Genomic DNA, 25,793 nt, shown 5'->3' on the forward strand with positions numbered 1-25,793 from the left:
TCAGTTTTTCCGGCAAAGCCTCGGTACGGCACACATTTTCCCCCCACGGGTGAGTGCCCAGAAAGCTTTCGCCTGCGATCGCGCACGATATCTACGCACCCATCGCGCGGTGAGTGCGGTGCGTCGCACGTGAGCTCCAGCAGCTTTGAACTTGAACTTTAGGTGCGTGCGCCGCGAGTTGAGCCACTCACTGGGGAGTTGAGGGGGAGCCCGTCACATTCGTGATGCGTGGTCAGAAAACTGGTGGTGGCTCTCTCTCTCTCTGTCTCTCTCTCTCTCTCGCTCTGTCGACGGAACGCCGATCGTGATCGTGAAAAAGAAGGAAGGAAACCGGCCGGCTAATGCCTTCACCGTGTGAACTCGCGCACGGGCGCCCGAGCATAGCCTCGAACTCGACCGCGGTGGCCAGTGACATTTGCGCCAATGGCACGGTGATCGTTACGCGCGGTTACGATTCGGTTGCGCCTTGTATGGCGTAAAATGTGAAGGCATCCGATGGAGCGGTCGCAACAGGTGAGAGTTGTGACTGGACTGTGGCCGACGCTAAAACAGGCGCAGTTCGCACGCCGTTCACTGTCACACCGCGTTGTAGATTGCTACGGCACGTTTGGCACCACGTTAAACTAGTTAAACTAGATCTCTGGACTTTGTGGAGCCCATTTTAGGTATTTCGATTTACGCTTAGGATATGCCAGGGAAAGCGTTGCAAAATAATAAAATGTAATGTGTTATAAGCATGTTGCATCAGCATTTATGACGAAAATGTTTGTTCGAAGTTACCTGAAAGAAATTAGCGCAAGTGAGAAATTATCATGCATTTCGTGTTGCATAACTTTTTTGGTAAGATTTCCTTGGGGAACTTAAAATTTGGAGCTTCAAATAACCACACAATACAATTCTTGTGCATTACCTTCAACCTTGGTTTTGAATAAGCGCAAAATAAAATTAATTGCAAAACACAAAATGGTTGCAATGTGCGTTGGCGAATGAAATGCAGCATGATTTTAAAATTTAATGGTAGATATTTTGTTCCAAACTCTCGTTTCGTGGAATGCGGAAAAACATGTTTCACCTTTCCACCGGAAAATCAATCGCCAAAGCCTTTATTGCAACATTGTCATCCACTTGGAATATGGCAACAATGGAACCTGGAACGAACCGGCGTTGGCAACGCAGCGCGGAATTGCAACCCTCGCCTGGTGGCCTAAATATTTAATGAAATTTCATATCCCTCGCGCGAGAAGGGAGGGTGAATGGGGAGCACATAAAAACGCAGAATGCAGCCGGCCGAGTGTCGCGCGCGCGAAAGTAGAACATACCCGCCGTGCCAGCGCCGGTACGTACTATATTTAATTCATGCAAAACGTGGGTCCGATGGTGGAGGAAGCCACGGGAATGATCCACTTTGGCCGCGTTTGGCCACCTCCTACGTACTGTGAACGTGCGCCCGTGGGCGAGGAGCCGCGTTCCTCGACCCCACAGCCCCCCTTCGCGATCCGTCACTGGCTTCGCTGGGAGCTCTGCCCACCGTGACACCGTTTACTTACCGTCGGGCCTATCGGGTAGTCGCAGAGACTTTCTCTCAACGAACGACTCTTCGGCCGGCGAACAGACCGGCCCCAAGTCGAAAGGCGATAAAACAACATCTTTGCGCGGTTCGCGGGAAAATCTCGGCTGGAAGAAAATGAAGATAGAAAAGAGAAATGAAGAGATATTTGGAGAAAGAGAAAATGAGCCACTTTGCACGCACGCACGATCGGCGGTTCGATTGACTGTTTATCGCTTAGTCGGTGTTTTCCACCAGGCGGTGTTATGAAACTGAGAAGGGATATGATGTGGCACAGCTGTGCGGTTAATTGTTAGATCATTATCTGTTACATCGGCCGATAACCCATTATGAAAAAAACGATGGGCCGTGCGCTGTCGCTATCGGATCGGATTCGAGCGCTAAGCCTAAGCAATCAATTAAAGTTGAATCGATAAGGGCATGTGGTGCGATGAATTTGATGAATTCACGGACATGTAAACATCTCTATTCTATGAAAACGGAAGCATCTACCACCTACCAGATATATCCACAAATGGTTATAAAATGTTAAGCTATTAACAGCAGACCTAATTTTAATTATGTATGCACTCATTTTTCCCTATTTACGTGGCTTCATCACACAACACGGACGTATGAACAAACGTAAAATGAGGCTGGAGCAATTCAATTTGCAAAGTTATTAATTTCTGAGTAGCATAAATAAGTAACGTAAATGTTCGATTGACAAGCACCGGGCTCCGGTTGCGTTGCGTGAAATTCGTTCCGTTACTACCGATGGCTGCATACATAATTTTCCACCTTCGCCGGGTGGGTTCCAGCGACTTAATTAATTTTTTAAACATTCCCACCCAGCAACCGAGAGCGAGCACGCAACGTGAATGAACTGGATCCGTGCAGGGATGCCGTTACACAAATGTAAATAACGAAACCATAGATGTAGCAACTGCCGAAGCTCACGTGGCACGGCGCACGATCAGCTGCAATAAAATTGCGAAAACAAAATTCTACCCACCGCCCACTTCGGAGGCTGAATCCGGCCAGACGGGACAGACCCCAGTTGACGATTGGATTGCATAACTACAACACTCGCATGAATGATGTTACACTCTTCAAACGGCGACGGAAAAATCGACCGTCAAGGGGCGACGAAGACGATGTAAGCCTTATCGGTGGACGGAAGATGGCCAGCCGTCGGTGGCGGTCTCTTATCGGTCACTAAACACTACGACGACTAGGGTGCGATGGAGTCCGGTTGATAATTGTTACTTAATAGTGATGAGTAGACGTCTGGTCGATTGGTTATAGCAACAGTAAAAGTGGTTCATTGATTCGTTTTTGAACAGGTTGGAAATGTTCCCAGTGGATTGCATACTTAAATGATTTCTTTACTATTTAAATCAGATGCTTGATGAATATTTTCGTTCCGTTTCTTGCTCTTGCAAGCTTTTGTTTATTGAAGGAAAGTAAACCAAGAAAAAAACCAAAAACCAAGAAAGTACTGAATAATGAACTCAATTATACTCAAATACGACATACATATTATTACCATTTCAAATATTGTAGTTCAATTTTTGAACGATAGATGGAATTATATTTAAAAAAATAATGAAGTTAACATTGCTTAACGCATGTCAAGAATTATAAACTAAAAACTGTAATTTTAACTTAAGCCCTAAACAAGAACTGTGCACAAATGACTACATTCAAGTTGATCCTGGCTTCGAAGTGAAATCACTCTAACCGCAACGAATTAAAGTGTTAATTCATTTCAAACTACAACATATCTGTTTAGGCTTGTTGTGAATCAACCTGTCTCAAAAAACATGCTGAGCTCGCGGAACCGATTACCAAACACCAGGCGTCCCCATGCATGGGTTCTGAATCAGTTGCATCATTGATCGTTGTTTTGAGACCGTGGCATCGGAGGCGCATTAAGTTCGCCGCAGAGTATGCTGTCAAGCCCCCTGGCTGGCGATGTCGCAGCATATCAACAAGGCAGCCTCTGCAGACGGTGGGCTCGTGCCGGGCCAGAGCACGTCTAACGTCAACACAGCCTCTACCACAATGGGCCGTCGGTTTTCGTAAACAGCGCATCATTGATGGTTGGCCTCCAACGCTCTCAGCCTTAGTTACGTTCGCAGCAACATGTTGTGCATAGATTGCACTTTGCCAAGCCAAACATACCAGTCGGTGGCCACGGCGGCACCTAGGCGTGTATATGTGTGCGTTTCTGGACCTCCACGCGAGGTTTGCGTCAAACAGACCTCCGCAGGTTGTCGCCGGCCGAGATAGCGGAGAGTGAAACCAAACACCAAACAAACATTCCGCGGAAAACCGCCTGGTCCGGGTTGCAGAAGAAAGGTGACCCTTGGTTCGCGGTCAGTTCGCGATGACCGCACCAATGTCGAGACCACACCGCCCGAGGGTTTGTGTAACGGTCAACAAGGTCCGACCGCAGCCCTGGACGGCATGGTTACGTTACTTTTGTACGCTTCTTTGGATCGGCCCGGCGCATCAAACAATATGCTGACCGTGATGGGGTGTGTAAGGTAAATGACATTCAAACCTATAGGATATTGCAACACTAATTTCAGTAGTTAAATTACCTATCATTCAGCGAAGCGATAGGGTGTGTGGTTCGAACTAGAAAATTAACTCCATGATCTCTTCATTCATAATTTGCATTGAAACAGTTGATGATGATGAGTCTCACCTCAACATAGGTTTGAGATAGGCGAGAGAGTTATCGTTGTGATAATTATATTTCAAAAGATTTTAAAAAATTAGGTACGAAGTGTTGGCATCGTTGCAAGACACTCTAGAACACTCTGTCTGACTCTAATCCATGCATACAACGGTATCCAGCCATTTGCATAAAGAGAAAACGCATACGGAACCTCTCTCCGGATTGCCCCCGTAAAATCCCCAGATCTTTCAGTGTACTACTAAGAACGGCCGTAATTAAATTTATCTAGAACATTTACGGTAGCATCAATAAAATCATCAATGGACTAATTTAATGCACCTGTCCCACGGTAGCACGAGTGCACCGAGAGTCGTTCTATTGTTGAGTGTTGCTTCGACTGTCCGCTTTTACGCGCGCGCGTCTCAAAAATATGTTGTATCATTCATGAACACTATATTATTATTTTACATTTTGTTAAAGTTAAATTAATTATTTAATTAGTTAAATTGGAACAGTTGAAAATGGTTTTCGCATTGAAACCTATAAAACGGAAGCAAAAATGAATGAAGTGAAGCAAAAATCTACTTAATTTCAACCTCAAAACACATTTAACGGACAAGAAACTCTTACAAAAGTAATGGAAGAACTAAATGGAAATAGTAAAACTTTATGAGAGTGAATTCGATGATTGCATGGTGGAAATGGCTACAAATTGATAACGATGGTAGAAACAAAAAAAAGATAAAACTAAAAGGGACAATTTCCACTAATTCTAGTGCAAGTCCTTAACCGCCCTGTGAACCAAACCCATACGGGTAGGTTGGGGTCACGGCCAAAGAGGCGACTGCGGCCTTGGGCAGTGCAAAAGACAACTGGAAAAAACTCACCCAAAACAATATCCGATATCGAAAGGAGGTGTTCTTCGCCGTAGCCGATGTTGTGTCATACACCATCATCATCATCAGTGGTAGCACCAGCACCGGCAACAGTATCATTGTTATTATCATCAGCCACCCATTATAACCACAGTAATCACAGCCCTGTACGGCCACGGCGGGGTGAACACCCCAACCACGACGAGCAGGCAGAGCAACCGGTTTGCCGTCCGGTGGCGTCAAAACACGGTCACTACGCCAGTGGACCTGGGACCGCCCTGGCCGGATGCCCGGAATGTGCCATGCGACCACAGGCCGCCGGTCCCTGGTTCAGTGTGTCACCCAGGTGGGATGCATAACCGGGTGAAGAATGAAGGGCAACATAAATGGGTTAGTGTTGCACCGATTGCACTGATTGCGCCGACATGTCGTCAGGTGCCTGGTGGAATCTGTGATTACAATCGATTGACACGGACAATAGATCTCGCCGTGGTTTAAATAAACTATCCATTTCAAGCTCCTTCGATTTTAGCACCCTATGCTCGGTTATGCTTCGATGGCTTTCCGGTTGAGCTCGGTCAAACCATTTGGCAAACATCAATGAACCCTCCCCGGCTCGCGTTATCAAGCACGCATGCTGTCACCTCGCGTTGATTGTCTGGCCGCGAGTGAGAAGAGCAATGCACGAGCTGGTATGGCTGGCCCAACATTCCTCGCTTATCTCAGCTCGGCGAGACTGACGATACATTGTCAGCCCAAATTCCAATTGATAGTCGTGTTACTTTCGTTTGTTTTTCCCCGTTGGACCATGTGGTACCCGTGTCTAGCAGGTGATAGCAATTTGACAAACGTTATGCAAATTCACGTCCGAAAATTGTCCACACGTCAAATGAGTGAAGGTCGATCGCGGTTTGGCGTGGGTTCCATTCAACCATTGACGTCACGCTTCTAGATTTTGATAAACGTTTCTATTTTTGTCTAACGGGTTTGCTTATTTTGTTTCGTTTTTCAATTAATTTATCTATCAGAGGGTATGTGGTTGGATTGGATTCAGTGTAGTTCAGGCTTAGCTTCATAGTTTTTGCATTTTATTACATTTTGTTGTTTGTTTTTTTTTGTTTTTCGCTTTTCGACTTTGCTCTGTTGCGTAAATCAATTATTAAATCATATTCTCAAACCCTTCGTGTATCCCTTCGGTTTCCTTCTCAAATAAATAAGCAACATTGTTGCATAATAAATAATGCTAAATCTCCTGATTTTTTTTCAAATCCCATAGTTTCAGGACCTTTATCTTCTCTGAGATAAGCAATCAATGAAACACCAGCAGTCCTATTCTCTCCGTCGGTGTTGATATAGTTTCAGTTATTAAAGCTACGGAGCAGCTCCTAATGGTGCCTTCCAGGCACTCCTGTAGTTAAAAATCTGTGCTGTTGTCTGGAAATGGACCAAACCAAGTTTCCCTCTTACGATGGCACCATCGACGTAACAGCCGGGACCGCGGACAGGGGGCAGCATTCGTGGCCTAATGGAATCGATAAATGGCACGTATGTGGCACGCCGTAAAAGGTAACATTCGGTCGTTTGAACCGAGCGTGGCCCCGGTCAAGGATGTAGATCGATTTTCGAAGGACACACGGTTGGTCGTTGCCCGCTTCAGTTGGCGGTTTGGGTATAGATGCGACTGGTCACTCACTGCGGCACTAGGCGGAAGCACTATCTGTTAGTCGTTACTTTTCTTAGCCACGGCCGCAGTCACAGCGAACGTGTAGTGGCCGGTGTCCAAACGGTTCCGGGGACCAGTTATGTAAGATCGTTTAGCGCCCCAAGCTGTCTTTCTGGCGGTGATTGATGGGCATTTCTGGGACTGGGTTGATGGAATCGATCGCGATTGGTAGTGTGAAAATGGGACCCTGCCGCATTGTTGCAGGTTGCTATATTATGGATGAGCGCAGTGCTGCCGGGTTGCTGTCAAAAATCAAGCCAATCAATCGAACGTACGGCAAAATTATTGATCTGTTTCCACGAATGTGCAGTAAACCGGTGTTATTGGATTGTTAGCAGCTCCCATGATGCCTTCGAATACGGGTTCCAAATTCTGATCTAACGGTGCGAAGTATTCAAAGTCTTGATAATTATTTGATCGGTCGCACCGAGGGATGCGTTATGTTTTGATTTCGACTGACAAGCATTTCTGGTGGCTTCTGGCATTTATGTTGTTTAAATATTTTGGCAAAACGGATGTTGCTTATCTAATTCATTATGGCACCAATATTATTTCGACTACAGATTATTTCTCTCTAAATTTCAATTAGTTAGAAGAGCTTAAATTTACCATGGCACTACGCCTTGCCGCTTAGTATTGATTATTCAGTTTTCTGACATAACATACGGTTATTTAATTCACTAAAAGCACTCTGCCAAAGACGCACGACGAACTTTAGATGCAATTCGATCGCCTCGTTAGTACAGAAACGTGTTGAAAATCTGATCTTCGACGTTTTCCGATTGGTCACCGACCATGTGCTTTTCCGCCTGCTTGGCTATGTACGCCCAGAGGGACGGATGAGGTTTCATCAATCGTCGAAAGTCGTTTCCCTCCAGCCAGTACACTTCGCATACCTCCAGTGCAACCACGGTCACCGTACGTTTCGCGTCCTTCCGGAGTAGCGTCACTGCTCCGAAGTTGGCACCATCAACCAGATGGCCCAACTCCTCCCCGTCCGGTGTGTAGACGGCGGCTGTTCCACTCGCCAAAAAGTACATGGCACTGGCCTTGCTGCCAGCGGTCGTGATCAGGTCTTGCTCCAGGAACAGCTCGAACCGCAATTGATCGGCGATGTCCTCGAGTAGATATAGCGGCAGGTCCCGGAACACGTCCACCCGCCTCAAGAATGCCGAGTGCGTCACGTCCAACAGCATCTCGCGGCGTAAGTAGTCAGAGGTGTGCGCCAGAATTGGACGCTCGTCGAAGTAGTGCATCCGGTAATGACACTCAAAATGGCGCCTCAACTTTTGGCGGAGGCTCCTACTGAGGTGCTTCTTGCTGCAGAACGCATCGATCTCGTTCAGTATCTCGTCGTACCGGGTGGTGCTCGCATCCGCCACCATGATCGACCGAACCAGCAGCAGTAGGATGTAGGTAGACCAGAGCCAACCACACAGCAGCAGGAGCGATTGCAGCCAATCGTGCAGGAAGTGAGCACCTACCGAGAGCGAGTGGCCACCCTGCAGACTTATCTTGAGCGTGATCATCAGGGCCCGAAGGTAGCGATACGGTACGGTCACGTTATAGTGCACATCGTCGAGCTTCCCACCTAGATAGACGACACTGTTCGTGACGTCATCCGGACGCTGCTCGGCCAAGTTCTTCCGGAAGTGCGCATGGAAGTCCACTACGACCAACCGTGCCCTGTGGTGTATCGGATAGTGTTCCGCATCGCGCTGCTGATCTTGAGTCCACAGGACGTCCACCAAGAAGTTTGCTTCCGGACGATCCTCGTTCAGGAGAGACAAGGAAAGCATCGGCACGATATACAGTAGGCAGGCAGTCCAGTGCAGAACGTAGAGAGTGTTCAGTATGGCTTTGACGAAGTGAAATTGCCTCAGCGACAGGCGCAGCAGACCTTTGGCGATGGTTTCGAAGTACCGGTTGATAGTGCTGAACCGCCATACACACAGCAGATAGAGGTAGACCACGGTGCCGAGGTACATCAGGACGGCGTCTTGATAGAAGGCCACCACCAGCTTATTCAGCAGCACAACGTAGGGCACCAAAAGTAGTATGCTGTTAGTGAGGTTCCACCAGCGCAGCCGATAACGCACAATTTTCTTCCGATCCAGCACTATCTCTCCTTCACTTTCGTAGCCCGTGAACAGTTGCAACAGGAACTCTAGCGCCAGCATCAAACAGAGCAACGTGTCAAAGATCTGCAAAAGCCAAAGATTACTGTGACACAAATGGGGAGCAAAGCAGAACGCGAACCCGAGCGTCACGAGGTGCAAGATGAGCACGAAAAAGATGATCATCCCCCAACACATGCGGAACTGGCTGAACGGATGAATCACGAACGGGGACAGCTGATGCACCATTCGCTCATTCTCGGCCGATATCTTCGTCCGGCTCTGGTAGTAGATTCGCGTTTCCGGATGGTTCGGTGAGACGAGCAACGAGGAGCGCAAATACCTCAGCAACCGGCTGCAGAGTGTTGTTCCGGGTAAGATCGGTGGTAGATGGGTTTCGGACTCGTCCGTACGCATGGCTCCGGGCAGTTTGCAGTGATGTGTCCGCATTTTTACTGTCTCGTTTGGTTTTCGCGAAGGAACTGACAGACGGAGTTTCCGCGGAGATTACTGAAACTGCCGCTGGGCAGTCTACTGTGATAGAGTGCTTTCCTGATACTGTCGACGACACGCATTTTGATTGGATTCGAGCAGCATACTGAGGATGGGTAAAATAAAATCGAAAATCGGATATACGTAGCCCGCGGAAATTCAAAAGTTGCGAAAAACTTTGATCAGCCCTCCTATTTCTATCTAATATTAAAAAAAAATATGTTCAATTGAATGGTGCATTATAAATGTATTCATTACCAAATCGAATATTCCACTAGAAGATCTAAAAGGTATAATGATGACAACACTCATTTACAATATGATTTATTAATTACAGTGGAAAATGGACATCTTACGCATTATGGTGGAGCAAATTGCATTTGTGGTGAAAACTAGCAAAAAACAGAATGTCCCATCCTTGCTGCTGGAATTGCGCGCGGAAACTCTAACGGTTCAGTTACGCACACTCGCCATTCGCAATGTCACGTTTCGCGGCAAGTGCTTCGCTTCGGATTTTCTCCGGAAGAAGTTAGCAAACTATAACGGATGCGGAGGCGGTCGCTCTGTCGCTAGGATACCCTGCACCGCTTACGCATCGTTGTCCGCGGCGTAGACTTTCGTCACGTTTCGATGCCAGGTGAGCGACAAAGTTGGCGGTTGACGCCCGTTTTACGAGTTTCATAACCTTTCGCAACGCAGGAAGTTGCCGTCTCAGTCCCGTTTTCTCGGGGTGTCGCTGCATGTGACAACTTTACTGTCGGTAAATGTCGCCACATTTGCTGTTGTAAGTTTGTTTCTTCGAAAAGCATTGCGGTAAATGCGCAAAGATATCCAAGGTAATTAAGGGAACCGTTTTGTAATATCAAAACGAATCCAGTTGAGGGGAAAAAAATTAAGTTCTCAACGCTTTAGAATCCGAATAGAATGTATTACTTTTCTAGATCATGGAGCTCATGTTTGAACATGTTTATGCAATGACGGACGGATTCTGGGCAGCTATCAGATGCTGAACTAACGTTACATAACCGCGTCTGTTACCACCTGGGATGGGTGAAGATCCTCAGGTCGAAAGGAAACAGGCCGTATGGTAATTGACGAATAGGCTCAGGTCGAGTCGTCGGTCATTGCCATCCAACCTTTCGCCGGCCAATCACCTATGCGCACACTGACGATCGTTCTTGAACAGCATAGGAGAGAGCGGGGGGCAGATTGGACTTGGTCAACGCCACTTGGCCGATCACCAGGAGATTAGCATTGCGAATAGTTAACGTCTTGCACCCAAAGTCGCAAAGTTTCAGTGACCTGAAATCGATTCACGCAATCGCCAGGATTGAAAAACGGTCAACGTTCTATTGGTGACTGGAGAAGTATTCGGCCAATGGCGTTAAGTTGATGTCTACCATTTGATCACAGCCCGTGAACTATTCATGATTTTTTTGAGAATATTTTTAATTATTTTGCTGAGTTGTTTTATTCAGAATTCCCCTTTCGTTTGTTTACTAAATTGTTTTGTGCATTTATTGCTTAATTTATTTAAATAAATTTCCTGAATAAACGATGAATAACATACATCTTTTTTTTTTGAATAAATAAAATTTTTTTTGAATAAATGCTCACCATACTAATTCCGAAAATAGTGTCATAGCAACGCTTCCATAGTAACCAATCGAGTCCTTGGCAACCAGCAAATTTGCTGTCGTTTGGCGTCCTTTCTTTCGAATCAAACCTTCGGTAGGCTCTCCTGCAAACGGACACGGCACAGTGATGGGTGAAGTTGTGGAATTCAGCTCGGAAGATGCTCGGCACAGTGGAAAAGTTCACCATCGCTGCCAGCCTTTGGTAAGGACGGGTGCTCCTGAACAGTGTTTCAAACATTTAAAATCCAATCCGTCCCCCGATTTACAGCACCTGGAATGGCTTTCCGGGTTCAATCCACGTGTTCCACTGCTCAACGTCAGCGCCAGCCGTGAGCGTAAGGAGCTGGTGTTGGCCTCGGCCAGCACCCTACTGTTCTACTCCTACGACGGCGAACACGAGAAAGTTCACCCCGTAATCGGACACGTGAGGCATCTTCGGAGTTGGTGACTACGAATCCTTCGAATGGCACATGTCCCTCTCTCCACAGAAAAGCAACGTTAACGCAATTGGAAGCGACGGTAGTGGCCGGTTCGTGGTGAGCTCCGACAGCTGTTACAGCATTAACGTGTGGGACCGAGGAACGACGAGCAACGAAGACCATGTTCCGCTCGCCATCCGCACCATCTTTGAGCCTTTCAAGGGGACGAAAATGCATTCCGTTGCCCTCAGTCATGATGGAAAATATCTTCTGGCGGGGGGTGGTGCTGACCAGGGCAGCCAGTTAAAAATTTGGTCCTGGACGGTGGGCAACGATTTCCCTGATGGTATGTGTCTTCACTGAACCGCGATTGCCCTCAACTTAGCCCTCATAAGTCGCCCTTCACAGACACCATCTCGCTTCCGGCACGGTTGGGACGCATCAAAACAGTCCATTTTTGTACGGACCGTCACCGGCAGCACCAGTTTGTGGTGACGATGGAAAGTTGCGTCGTGTTCGGTGCCTGGGATGCCAAGGAGCAGAAGCTCTCGATACAGGTGCCCAAGCGACATGGGTTCCAGGACTACAACGGTTCGGTGTTTGTAGTGGGTACGGATCGGGCGGTGTCAGTGACCGCTGGTGGAATGGCGATCGTGTGGAGCGACGACAAAAAGATCGGCAGTGAAGAGACGGCCGGTGGGCCTCTGCGGAAGGAATTTCTGAAGTACCTTCACCTGAAGTACGCCTCGATCAACGTGGTGCGCTCGTGTGACGAAAAGATTGTCACCGGTGATGATGATGGCGAGATACGGTTCTACGACAACTCGATGAAGATCCTGTACTGGTTCAAGCAGGAGGACCTCGAACCGATCCGAACGCTTTCATTCGACCTGATGGCGACGCGCCCTCGTAAGGCTCCACCGACTGAGCAGCCATTAGCAGGCGAACCCGCGCTAGATGACGGTGGGTTGTGAAATGAAATGGTCTTGAGAGGATTTAGTTCAGTTTAGTTCCATCCAACCTTAGCAGAGCAATCGAAACGAGAACCTGAGACCACCATCGAAGAGATCGCTCCAAAGGATGTGTCGTTCGAGGCGAAACCCGTGATCGTTCGCGGATTCGTATCGGCGACCAAGTCCGGTAAAATCTACGACATCGACATCGTGTACAACAAGATACAGGAACTGTTCCTTCCATCCCCCAGCATCATCACGGCGGTTGATGCTCATCCCACTAGGTTGAGTGTGGTGGAGTTCCTTGGAGGCAATCCTTCTCAAATAAGTGTACTTTACAATTCTTTTGCATAGATCGGAGATTTGCACATGCGATGGAAACGGGCGAATTGTTGTGTATGAATTGAAAGCGAAAACAATCACCAGCACCCTGGACGTTCCGATACAGCGAACGCGCCGAGGAAGGATAACTACCCTATCTTATTCTCCTTGCGGTCAGTACATGTCGATTCCCATCATCAACAACCGATGTTTCCTCAGGTTCTGAGGAAGTACCGATGATAAACGATTCAAATTACTATAGGAACGTTTCTGGCTGGAGGTGCGGAGAACGGATATATCTGGATGATTGATCCGACCATAATGGTCGTCAACGCAGGTAGTCCTCTTCAGTTCACTAATGAAAAGCTGCGGCTAGTGAAGTTCTCCAGCGACTGTAAATATCTCGTATGTGTGGTAAGTTGTCCTACTTTTCCTATTACACAAATGATTAAATTGAATTAAATTTAATTTTTCCAATGAGCAACTATTTCTTTTTTGGCCGTTTCTTTCTTGGCACATCTACATTAGACAGGCTGTTCCTGATCCTGGAACTATGTTTAGTGTTTTATCGAACCATACTCAATAGTACTTCAAATAATTCACATATTATGTTTCTCTAACGTTAATGGCCATTGCCAGGAGGCGCAGAACATTATCACCCTTTTGCAGCGAGAAAAAGAAGATTGGCTAGCGACGGGACGCTGCGCAACGCATGCACTGGTGGACACCGCGTTTCTGAGTGCTACGGAATTTATCTCGATCGGTGAAGATCGTGTAAGTGTTTCATCACAAGTAGAACAAACAGAATCACTAAAGGCATTTCCTTATTACTATGGTCAGTATATGGTGCAGTATATAGTGAACGACGGCGAAACGTCCCCACAATCGGCCCTATCAATCGGTAAACGTCGCCGAATTGAACAAACGGCAGTTCCCGTGGCACTACTCGTGCTCCCGAACGATCAGCTACTCGTGGCCAATGATCAGCTGAAGTTCAAGCTGTTTAATCGCAAGACGTTCGACATTATGCACACTTTTCTCGGTCCCTTCCACGACGGCCCTGCTCGTTGCCTACGGGTAAGTGAACAAGATAGTCACCAGAAAGAATGCGCTCGTTTTTCACCTCACTTTACAGTTGCTTCCCGGTGAGGAGTTCTTCCTTTTCATCACCAACAACAATATCTACTTACACCGTCTGCCGATCGATGGCAATCCGTTTAAATATTTGGCCGTCCGTGGTCATCCGAAACACCTCAGGTGGCTACAGCTTGCTGGCGGCACCGATCCTTGTGCGATCACCTTCGGGGAAGGTGATCATGCAGTCGCTTTATGGAGAGTAAACACGAGGTATGGATTCAAAATAGATGATCTTCAGCGCTGCTATCCATCCTTTGTGATATTTCATCCGCAGTCCACTGCTAGACAATTTGAAGCACTCCGGAACCGGGCTGGATCCGTTCTGTGCACTACTGCCGGGTGGTAAAACGGGCTGCTACGTCCGAGAAATGTTGAGTCTGTTCTTCTATAATCAGATTTCCCCCAAAAACAGCGACGGCGATGCAGAACTCACGGTACGGGCGCGATGCCCACCTACTTTTGAGTATCCATTAATGATCTTCTTTTCCATTGCCCACAAGCAGTTGCGGGACGCGATGGATACGCGGGACGTTCCGAATTATATGCGCAGCATTGGATTCCATATGAGCGAGTTTGAGGTGAGGGCATCCTGGAATTGAAATAGAAGCTATAGCATTGCCATTATTAATATCGGTTTCGCCTGAAGGAACAAAACCTTTGCCAAGAAATGGCACTAGCGGGGAACTGTTACCTTACCTTCGAAGAGGTGGCCAAACTGTTTCTCAACCATCGTACCAGTGGGTCTCCCAGCAGCGAGGATGTTCTGACCGCCGTTACCTACATCGGTGCCACAGTGACGTCCGGTGAGAAAGCAGCAATCAGCATTATACTGGGCTTCCTCCGATCATAATCGATTGATCGATTTTCCTGTTCCAGGCACCCAGGTCGATCTACGACGCTTCGGCGAGTTACTAGCTACCATCGGTGAGCCGATGGATCGGCAGGCGTCGGATTTTTACATGAAAATCCTGTTCCCATCCAGTTGTCAGCAGATGGATGACGTAGAATCGGAGGCAGTCGGCAGCATGGGGGAAGTCAACGATGGTGGCGGAGATGACCAAAGCTCCTACCTTATCAGCGTTGATGACTTTACCGAAAAATTGTGCTAAGCTGCAGTGGTTTGCTTCTGGATAACCATGTTTTATTAATTCCGATGATTGATAATAAATTGTATACATTTTTCTTGCTTACATTTGGATAACATACAGAGATAACTTAACTACCTTCCGTCCCAGGGAAAGATGGGGCGAGATGGGGAAAGAGTTTAGAGCATCAGTGAGTGGCGTGCTTGATAGGTGAATGTGTGAGTATAAAGGCTAGCAAAGAAAAATATCTATGAGAAAGCACCTAATGATACGCATTAGGATGGCGTGGTTAGTGGAAGAAGTATACTCGTATTTATTACTGAACTTGCTATTCTATTTAAAGAAAAAGAAAAATATATAGAAACTTTTGGAAGAAAACTAATATGGCCATGTCAGTAGGATATAGTGGCGTTAAATATGCTCAATTCTTACACCACCAGCCAATGCATGCTGCCAGTAACCTCCATATAACCTATCTATCACTAGCGTTTCATTCTGCGGACCATTTGTTCGTCAATAGAGTGGTGTGCCCAGTGGATGTGTTGCTCTTGTTGTTACCCAGGCCGCACCGCGCGCCGGAATGCCAGGAGGCGGTACTCTCCCTTTAACAAGCCCAACCGTCAACCCGGAGCGGCTCGGGGAAGAAGAAGAGCGTGTGACGTGACGTTGCGTGACACATCGATGTCGTTTGGCTTAATGGTTAAAATCACAAAATTTCCTTTCGTTCTCATTATACGCGGGGTTTTATCGTTAAGCCACGGTATCGCCACAATCCGATTATATGCACCGATTGTGTCTATTCTGGATATCTCTATTTCCGCATGGGTGAATCACCCGCTCAGTTTTTCCCGCTAACTTAAACCATTAGCTTTTCCACCCTAATCGCTCCGCAATTCATGAGATGTGCTTCTTTTCTTTCTGAATTCTATAACCTGTATCCTTTTCGAGTACTTATCTCAGATAATAGTTGAGTAAAAAATATGGGAAAAAGTAGAACTTAACAATGTATGCGTACGAAGTAAAGAGCACTTAACACTGAGCTACCGATTCCGATGATCTATTTCGCTCTATGCTACCATTAAACACTACATGCTTTCACAATTGGGTTCGCCCGGGAGGCGCATATTTTTCTCTTAGTTCTGTTGGTTTCATCAACGACAAGTTTACAGCCTTACGCGACGCAATCGTTGCCTATTTTCTTCTCTCTTTCGAAGGCTTAAACACTTTTCTCCTTATCTTCGTCCACTGTCGTTAACGCCCTTCGTTTTCATCACAAATTCACCAAATCGCCCGGATGCGTTCTGTTCATCCGTAACTGTTATTTTTCGTTTTGGAATCGCCACCTCTCTGTTTCAAGATTTTACTTACTTTCTAACGCTTTTTGCTTTTAATTTGGTTGTTTCCTACTCTCCTAGCTGCTCCGATTTCCGGCATACTTTCAAGCGCACCGTCGCCCCGATGTTGTTACACGTTCACAAAAAAACAAATCCAAGTCCTGTTATCAATTAATTTTGAGATTATCATTATCCATAAAAGAATCCTAACTGGAATACGCCCCTACTTCAGTGTAGGCAAATAATTGGAATCCTCTTGAAACGAATTTAACGCGCGTAACACGTACAATAATAAATATAGCCGTAATAACGCAGGAACACGAATTCAATTCACTTTTCTAACTCAAATTACGTTGTTGTCCGTCTTTTAAGGGGGCGAAACGACACAATGCACGCGGTGCGGTTCATTATAGCGCTTAAAAAAGAAATGTAATTAACTCAAAAATTGTCGATATGAAAAAATCCCTATTCCCTCAATTTCCACAACGCCTCGTACGAATAAAGAAAGATTAAAATAATTATAAAGAGCTTTAGAGAAGAAAGTTATGCATTGTTGCAACCGACACAATAACATGATGGATAAGACGCGAACCGGAGAAAATCTATACACCAAAATAGTAATAAATTAGTACACAAAACAGAGACAATTAAAAACGAAAACTAATTTGATAGGAAACAAAGTGGCGTTAAATTAGAACGATTTTCTGCCGTATTACGTGAAAACTCTCTGTGCGTCGTTTACATCGTTGTTTCGATTCCCTCGTTGTTCCTGGCGGGTGGGGCAAGTGCGTTTCGTAGCGTCCACTCGGCTGCTTCACGTGTTCTTCAGTACCGGTGGTCTTCCCGGCCGCCGTCATTCGGTTGCGCAACTCGAAAGACGCTATTCATTGAAGCATTTCTATCATTTCTTTTTGGTCGGTTTTGGTTATACTTTGGAATCACAAGAGAATGAACATGGAGTCTCTCTGTTGCTGGATCGGTGATACCCTCTCACGCATCGCTTTCCGCGGTTTGGTTTGGCTTTTGGTCAATGGCACACACACCTCGAAGTGCGATGTTGACTTGTTTGTTTGAAATAGCTCCACTGGCTCCGGTAGCACCGCCGTAGATGAGCCGCACATGAGACAGAGAGGTGAGTAAGGCACGGAACGAGGAGAGAAATCATCACTATTATCAGGTTGCAGTTGTAGAAGGGCGTAGGAACTAGCTGACAAACTTGTGACGTGGGAAACGAAATCGAGCGGAACACCCCACTAGTAGTCCTTTGATTTATTGTTGTCACGGATACCCCGGCGCCCGGACAACAGATTGGTTGAGCGCTTCTTGCGCGAATACGATCGCAGCTTCCGATCCGAGGTATTTAACTCGTGCAGCGGTGCCTGGCCACGCGACTTGCGGATCGATGCTACAGAGAGAGGAACGTGAGCGGCATCACGCCAAACGAAAGCTTCGTTAGAAAGGCACCAGAGGTACGGGAACATCCGGATCCGCGGTCACCTTACCAGTGGTGGAGTTTGATTGTTCGAACGATTTAATCAGCTTGGCCTGTTCCTTCAATTTTCTCAGCAACACCTCGTTCTTCTGCCGCTCCATGCTTAGCTCGAGATTCAGCTGGGCCTTGGTTTTGGAGTCAATCGGTGAAAGAACCCTGCGAAGCGAAACGAAAGTGGTTAAAAACAAGAACTGCTCTCTCGGTTGCCCGGTTCGGCGCTTACGGATGGTTGAAGATCGTCGTCGACGAGGGCCGCTTTTCCGGGTTCGGGTGCATCATCTTCTTGATGAGATCGTTGAATTCGCGCCCGATGCCTGGCAAATCGGGGAACTGGCCGTTCCGCAGCTGGTGCCAGCCGGTGCCGTTCTTCGGCAGTGGACCGCCACCGCCCGCCTCGTACAGCGTGATGCCGAGCGAGAAGATATCCGCCTTGGCAAGGTTTGAGCTGTCCTCGTGAAGAATCTCTCTCGCCATGTAGCGGCAATCGCCCTCCTCCACCAGCGGATCATTCATCGACGTCACGTGGCCCAGATCGCCGATCTTGTACGTAACTAGGAACTCGTTCTCTAGATCATCGTACACATCCTCGAACCCATCGTCGGCGTAGTCGGTGACCGAGGATGTGTAGCTGCCGATAGCACCGCCCGCCGCCCGGAGTGGTGTCTTCGAGAGGAAGATGTTGCCCGCCTTCAGGTCCATGTGCACCAGCTCGTTCGAGTGGATGTACTTCAGGCCTTCGGCGATGTGCAGCAGCAGCGTGCGCAGTTCCGACTCGTTCAGGCAACGCTCCTGCAGCACCGTCTGCAGGCTTCCCCCGTTGCAGTACTCGTTCTGGATCAGCATGTGGTTGTTTTCGGCCCAGGCCGAGTAGTAGCGAACCACATTATCGTGCTTACCGAGAACGGCGTGGGCATACACTTCGTTCAGGGCCGTCTTCTCGAAAGCGCTGCCCGCCACCGGCCGGATGCTCTTCTTGATCGCGTAAATACACCCATCGAGCCGGTTCAAACACTGGTACACGTGCCCGAACTCACCCTCACCCAGCAACGACAGTTGAATGAATTCCTTCTCGTAGCGCGTAATGTTCGAGTCCTGCAGCGCAAGCCGTTTCGGGGCCTGACGGAACTCGCCGCACTCGTCCTCGACCAAATTGAACGCCTTCAGTGTGTGGTTGGTTGAGTCATTGGCGGGCCGTTGTCGGCCGGCGAAAGGTGTCAACGCTGCGCCACCGTACGACCAGCGGCTTTGGCTTTTGCTGTTGATCCGGTTGCACGGAAAAATGGTCGGAAAGCTTTGGTTCAGCGTGAGTTTGGTTCCGACCGTCTGGCAACTGTCGCCCCCTTCCAGCGGCCCTGCCGCACCCTCCTGGCGGGTGCGCTTCTTCGTGCGCATAAACATCGCCGGCGGTGTGAACGGATTCACGTTGGCCGGCAGTCCCGCATCGTAGTGCCGGTGCAGCGGCACGGATCGCGGCTTCTCCGTGGCAATCAACGCCATTTCGGCATCCATCGGTTTGGCCAGCACATCGTAGCGTTCCACCAAGGCCGAGCCCTTCTTTGGCCGGCCGAATTCCGTCCGAGTGAACATATTGTTGGTGGTCGACTTCTGGATGATGGTTTTCGGTGTGGCCGGTGTGTCGAAAAGCCGCAGCGCTCGCACCTTCCGGTAGGGAGGCGACATCGACGGCTGCTTCGTGGTCGGTGCCTGCGGTTCGGCCACTTCCGGGGACGTTTCGCAGAACGTCAACTTCCGGGGCATCACCACCGACCGGACGGGCGATGGGTTGAGCTCGACGCTGGAATTCATGTCCGGCGAGGAATCGATACCGCTGCTCTCGGTATGAATCTCCATCGAAACTACGCTGGGCATGCAGCGGTACCCGGTTCGGTCACTCTAGTCTTCCCTCGTCCTCGCCACCCAAGGGGCCGTCAGCACACAATTAATACGCGATAAAAACTATTGTTCACAAATTCCGTTGCACGAAAACAACATAGCACCCGGGCCAAGAAGCAATCTACCCGTGGCGTTAATGCGGTTTTTGTTCTCGCTTCCTTCCTGGCAGCTGCTGTTGCCGCACGCACACATACACACAGAGCGACACACGCCACTCGAAATCGCTTCACACCCGGACGCGGTTGACGGACTGACGCTAACCAAAACACACAACGCAGTTCTCGTTCTCGTGGTCACTTTTCGTTTGTTAATTTAACGCAAGCACGGCAACTAGTGTAATTAACGAACGTTTTCAACACGTTTCTTCGAGAATATTCGCTCAACAAACAAGTTTTAACAAGTGGCAAACTCAACAATCCAGATAACACAACCTCCACCGTTTGATTTCCAACTGACTTTAACCGGTACCGTTTCGATTCGCCGTCGCCGGCGACAGTTTGCCGGGCGAAAACTGCAAGCGAAGCTTCCGGTTTTCAAGAAAGCTACGGCCTGCGGTTTATCTGTCAAGCTAGCTGTGACGTTTGGCAGTTCGAGAGTTTGAACTTCAAGGCGATTTCGTCGGTTGGGCAAACCGGTTCGCTGCGTCCGTTACAGTATAATTGTTGAAATTGTAATTTAAATTACAAACTTAAATTTTTCTTTGAATGTGATGTGATGTAGTCGGTTGGTTCATTGTGAAAAAAACTATAAGACAACTATTGTTCAAACTAGTTTGGTATGTTGTGACCGTGTGAAGGGGGTTCGGTTTTATTTGACGAGCATTTGCTGACCTTGAGCCAAAAACTAATAACGCGCTGGCAGAAGTTTGTCAATCGCAAAACAATGTTTTTCGCCAAAATCCGTAGTTAGTGCGATACAGAAATCACGTTGCATTTGCGTGGCCTTCAAAGGTAGACCGAACCGTGGCCTCCTCCTCGGGCTACCCCATTTGGCTGTCGCATATCAGCTGACGGGCGGACGATTTGCCGATGGAAAATGGAGACTGTGGCAAAGTTTCCCATAAATTCCCTGTGCGCCATTATTCTTCCGGGCGACTCGTTAGCATGGCCTGGCGCCTTACGCTATGCGCCAGAGGAACGTTGCGGATGACATAGATTGTGCCAAAATTGAGGCATAAAACGTTGGGCACAGACACACCTACTAACGGGTACGCATCGGTCACGGTTTCGGGTTAGTCGGGTTTGTGGCAAGGATTTTGCCGGATTGTTTCGTAGATTCGATTTTCTTATCTCGTCGGATGTTTGCTGCTTTCGAATGAAGGTTTTGCATGACTTCTCCAACTAATCTTGCGTAAGAATGGCGTTTTGAAAAAAAATATTTCAAATTTGTTCCAATTGATTGCACTTTCGTCGACAACCAAAACAACAACATTCCATCGCGCACTTCGAGGTCGTTTAGCATAATCCGCCTGCAAGCAGCCAGGAGATAATAAATCCCAGGACTTCTAGAATGGTCAATCAAATTACGATCTCCGCGATAATTGAAACCCAGCTCGCGTCATTCATCCGTCGGTTGGACAAGTTCGAGGCAGCGGCAGGAACAGGACTCACAGTTACAGCGATTAGGGGTCCGGTTCAAAACCGAAATCTACCGAAAGCGGACGTAGAAAAAACGGGTCCCTAACCGTTACAGACCGCAGACGCAAGCTTGAAGAAGATGGCGATACGATGTGCCGTTCTCTGTCCAACGCGCAACGCAAGAGAGAATGGGACGGAGACAGAGAAAAGGAGAGCGAAAATGCCGTGGCGTGGCAGCCGGTGTGGCTTCGTCCTTGCGTGCCTGCGAATGCGAATCATCGCACATTCCGCCAGGAAGCGACCCAGTCTCCGTTTTGGCTGCCCACAACACATTGCCGTCGGCCGAGAGGTCCGTTTTCTGCCATTTTTCTGCGATTGGTACCGTTGTGCGCGCGTGTGTGCGTGTCGGTCCAAGGATGGTTGCGTGAAAGAGACGGGTAGACCAGGAGGACAAGAGTCGGAGGAGTCATCAGAAGGGGTCCCCGGGTGGCCCAGGGTGAGAATACGCAAGTCTCTCGGGGCGGAAGGCGTGGAGTCCCGTCGTTGCAGAGACATCGGCAGCAGCAGCAGCGGCAGCGGCATCATGAAGATAAAACTGAATCCGTACAAACAGTCAAGAACCGCGGCGCCACATTAGTTCTATTTCTATAATATTTTATCTCTTTTCGTCTGGGAATATTTGCCAAAAAACGGTATATTATTTATCATCGTGGACGCCACCGGCACGGGGTGGTGGGCAGGGGCCACAGGATACCGTCTTCACCACCACCGCCAACAACCCGGGGCGCTCGGGTGGATTGTCTTCCGCCGGGGATCCGCGTCGTCTTCGGTGGCGTTGTCTTCGTCGTCGGGGGCTCGTTCCTATCGGGTTTTGGCACTGCGGACAACTGTGGCGATTGCGGGGTTGGGTGTGATCGACCAAGTCGGCTGGCGTTTAGCGGCCGCTAGGTGTGCCCGCAGGAAGGCACCGGGCGGGCAACAGGGTGCCCACGGTCTGTGAGAGGGAACAGAAATGTTGACCGCGGTCGGTCGCATGCTCGATGATATTGATCTTGACGCCTGGCATCGAAAGGAAGTGGCCTCAGTTTTAGTTCAACTCCAACTCACTTCGGCAGAGGCTCACGATAGTCGACGAATTGCGGTCGAGACTGATGAGGCAGGACTTGGAAAATAATCCGCTGCCGATGATTGGTCAAAGACAGTGAAGGGAAATTTTACACCTTAGACATTTAAATTTGTTGTGTTACAATTAACGGGATTTTGAAACATTTTTTGGTTTGCAAAATGTATACATCCTTAAGATGCCACAAAAAAGTATAAAACAATTCACTAACCATTCGTTGGGTTGTGGAAAGTGTAGCAGATTGTAAAATTTTGTATACAAAAACGACGCGATAAAGTTGTGGGAACTGCAGAAAAGTGTCGCAACTTTCGGACCCACCCTGTCAAACACTTATTCGTCGCCCGCACAAAAGGAGGAAAAAAACGCCACCAAATTGTATCACAATGCAAATTAATTTTCCAGTCTAATTGCTCCGCTGACAAGAACCATTTGTTCGACGCCATTAAGATGGATGAAGTCTTCGGTTTCGGGGTTTCGGTGCTCGGCGGAACACGTGCCGCAGATCGGATCGGCGGGCCCGGGACCGTCCGCCCGAGGAGATCGAATCGAAATTTGCAACCTAATTCTCACTAATATTTCATTTCCCCACTTTCCCACCCCGCGGGCACCACGCCGGGGGGTTCCTTTTTGGTTCTCGTCCCGAAAGAAACCAATAACCCACCATCGACCTTATAAGATAATCGTCTCCGTCTGTGGGACACTCGGCGAATCCTCGGCGAAGCGAACAGCATGGTGGCCAACTCTCGCTTCGATTCACTTTCTCGCTGCCCGCCGTCTATTGCTTCTTGACCCGTTCCTTCATACGCACACGGGCGGAACAAGCGCGCAAAGATGGCGCGACCATTTACTCTGGGCCCGGGTCCGGGTCGCGTCTGACGAATGATAAATGTTTCGCGCAAATTACCATTATTACTACTTCGAGCGCCACAATTATGTGCTGCGTTTCGTCTGCCGCCGGGTCTTCGGAGGGGCCTTCGGAAGATGATTAATTATGCGCGCACTTCAACGCGACACGCCATTGGACCGGCGCGTCCAGACGGGAGAGCAGTCGGAGCTACAGGAACACACGCTGGAGTCCAGTGTTCTAGGATTGCGAGGAACACCGGGTAGGCTCAAGTGGCGTTCAGAGTGGTCCGAGGTGGACAAAAAGTGTGTTGAGTGGGCGAAAGTGGACATCCTTCGGACGTCGATGAGCCTCCGTTGCGTTCCGCGCGGGGAGCCACGTGGTGAATATTTGAAAATATATATGTCACGGGCAGCAATAATGGGCGGATGGGGACCAGCAGGATCCCGGGGTCAGTGTAAGTACCACTTGTTAACACGGTATCGACCTGTGCGAACCACAGCTCGGTGTGTGGGCAGAGCTGAGTTCTGGCAGATAATTAATTAAACACGTTGCAGATTCATCTTCCAGTGTCGTTGCTTCGAGAAGGATTTACCTGCTCTTGGGGACCATCCATAGCAATGGCCAGCTGGGGACGTACCAGAAATCTCGGAATTTTGAGGTAGGCCCATTGACACGGGCCAGAGAGTCAGAGAGTGGTGTCTGGAATCGCCCTAACCCCGATCGCTGACCGGGTGGTCCAGGAAATTACTTACTGCTGAAAGCGTCCAGCCAAGCAACGTCTGGGATTGCATTCGGTTTTCGAATGGTTTACACAAATGAGAAATAAATTATAGACTTATTTACGACCAGCAACTTACAAGCTCTGTGACGTTGCTTTGTTCCTGCATTGGTGAAGTTGCAGTTTCTCCGGACTAATCGCAGTGATCGGGAATCGGATGGGGAGAGCCATGGAGCTGTGGAGTAAAGTTGTTGCCAGTGTTTCAAGGAGGGATCGCTTCTTGTGACTGCGTTATCTGTGTTAACAAAAGAGGCTTCAATCTAAAAGATTAAGTCTATTCAAGTGAATCCTGTGTTAGCCTTTTCCCAGACATGTTATCAACTGTTTTATGATAAAAACGAAGCAAGCTATTGAAGTCGCCCTTTCGAAAGGGTTCTTTCAACTGATGACGTAAGTCAATAACCGCATTAAATATTGATGACGTTCGTGCAGCATGTCAAATCCTTAAAACTGAACAAAGTACACCGATTCTTCAGACACGTATTAGACCCTCAGCTACCTTTTCCGGTGGCGAGAAACACAAGATGCAATTCGTAACAGACAAGATTGGATGCACACAAAGTTCGGCACGGCCTGCTAAGATTACCCCATTTCTCTAACATCCTCCATAGCACTGGCGTTGAATGCTTCAGACACACCCATACAATCACTCCTAAGCTCGGCGTTGGCAAATAGGACCCATGTCCTGCTTGATGTCGGCGCGGGCACCCGTTAAATACATCAGGCTCAGATGCATTCGACGTAAACATTTCATTCGGTTCCGAGAATGGGATGGAAAAAGATTCCTGGAACCGGTGTACACGGTGAGCCTTCCGAGCTAGGGTGCTGGTCCCGGAGCCCGCTGGGCGGTGCGGTGCGGTGCGATCCGACTGCTAATGTTAATTGTGGGGCCGCCGCCACTGCTGCTGCTGCTGCTGTGTCGGAAGGATAATTTGGTGTCATGTGTCAATTATATCAGATCAAACGGGGTCGAGAGCGAGAAGCCTGTTGGTCCGGGGATTTCGCTTCTGGTGGGTTTTCCCGTCCATCAAGCCCGGCCAGATTGTCCGAGCCAGCGGGAAACCCTTTTGGCAGTAGCTTTCAGCAGTGTGGCTACGGGAAGTCCATAAACTCTGAAACGTCGGCCCGGTTTTTTCCCCTCCCGTATAGGAAGCCGCCGTGCCCTAGATCGTTTGGCATACGGAGAGTGACCGCCAAGGTGGTGGAACATCCTTCCAGAGGAGTGAAATACGAGCCAGCACTTCCAGGTTGGAGGTATGCCCGAAACGGCAGTACCTTAGCATTCCCGTATCTGGCACTTCCTGTTCAGTTACGCGGTCGATATCCTTAAGGTATTCACCAACCATTAGAGCTTTGACCCCGAAATGTGCCACTGTTCGACTGTGGGTGGCCGGGTGCAATGTGTTGGACACAAATTGGTAGTAAAATAGTAAAAACCTTGCGTTAATTTTGACAGCGCCGGGAAATCGGGAATTAGCGGGGCTCCCGCTACCGGCGTCAATGTGCGTAGTGCGTCGATTTATGGGACCGCAAACCAATGCCATCGTTTGCGTGGCTGCGTGGTGTAGTTCCGTTATCTGCGGCCAGTGTCTCGTCTCGCAGACTCTGCTCTGCTGGCCGTCGGTGTCTGTGTGGCACGAGGGGAGGGGCGCCCGGAGACGACCAGACGGCCAGACAGAAGCCATTCGTTTGATGGTCCCGAAGCAAGTTGACAGAAGCGATACGCGCGCCCTTCGTATCGACGACGCCCTTGCC

At 48.6% G+C, this 25,793-nt stretch overlaps 3 protein-coding genes across 3 annotated transcripts; 1 reads left to right on the plus strand and 2 right to left on the minus strand.

Moving 5' to 3' along the window:
• Window positions 1-7,570: 7,570 nt before the first annotated feature.
• On the minus strand, window positions 7,571-10,038 carry LOC131207832 (uncharacterized). Its single transcript, XM_058200461.1, has 2 exons — window positions 10,035-10,038; window positions 7,571-9,432 (listed from the first exon to the last, which is right to left on the minus strand). Exons 1-2 carry the CDS (start codon window positions 10,036-10,038, stop codon window positions 7,571-7,573), a joined length of 1,866 nt encoding a protein of 621 aa, XP_058056444.1.
• A 1,168-nt stretch (window positions 10,039-11,206) lies between these two features.
• On the plus strand, window positions 11,207-15,018 carry LOC131207833 (cilia- and flagella-associated protein 251-like). The gene is made up of 14 exons (XM_058200462.1): window positions 11,207-11,281; window positions 11,348-11,503; window positions 11,568-11,844; window positions 11,907-12,461; window positions 12,525-12,735; window positions 12,806-12,945; window positions 13,035-13,186; window positions 13,412-13,546; window positions 13,613-13,849; window positions 13,908-14,119; window positions 14,184-14,343; window positions 14,413-14,487; window positions 14,556-14,712; window positions 14,786-15,018. The coding sequence occupies exons 1-14, from the start codon at window positions 11,207-11,209 to the stop codon at window positions 15,016-15,018; spliced, it is 2,775 nt and encodes a 924-aa protein (XP_058056445.1).
• A 56-nt stretch (window positions 15,019-15,074) lies between these two features.
• LOC131206942 (wee1-like protein kinase) lies at window positions 15,075-19,848 on the minus strand. The gene is made up of 3 exons (XM_058199547.1): window positions 18,044-19,848; window positions 17,831-17,976; window positions 15,075-17,733 (listed from the first exon to the last, which is right to left on the minus strand). The coding sequence occupies exons 1-3, from the start codon at window positions 19,687-19,689 to the stop codon at window positions 17,582-17,584; spliced, it is 1,944 nt and encodes a 647-aa protein (XP_058055530.1). The 5' UTR covers window positions 19,690-19,848; the 3' UTR covers window positions 15,075-17,581.
• Window positions 19,849-25,793: the final 5,945 nt, after the last annotated feature.

This window comes from Anopheles bellator, chromosome 2, assembly GCF_943735745.2.
Source record: "Anopheles bellator chromosome 2, idAnoBellAS_SP24_06.2, whole genome shotgun sequence".
NCBI classification, from domain to species: domain Eukaryota; kingdom Metazoa; phylum Arthropoda; class Insecta; order Diptera; family Culicidae; genus Anopheles; species Anopheles bellator.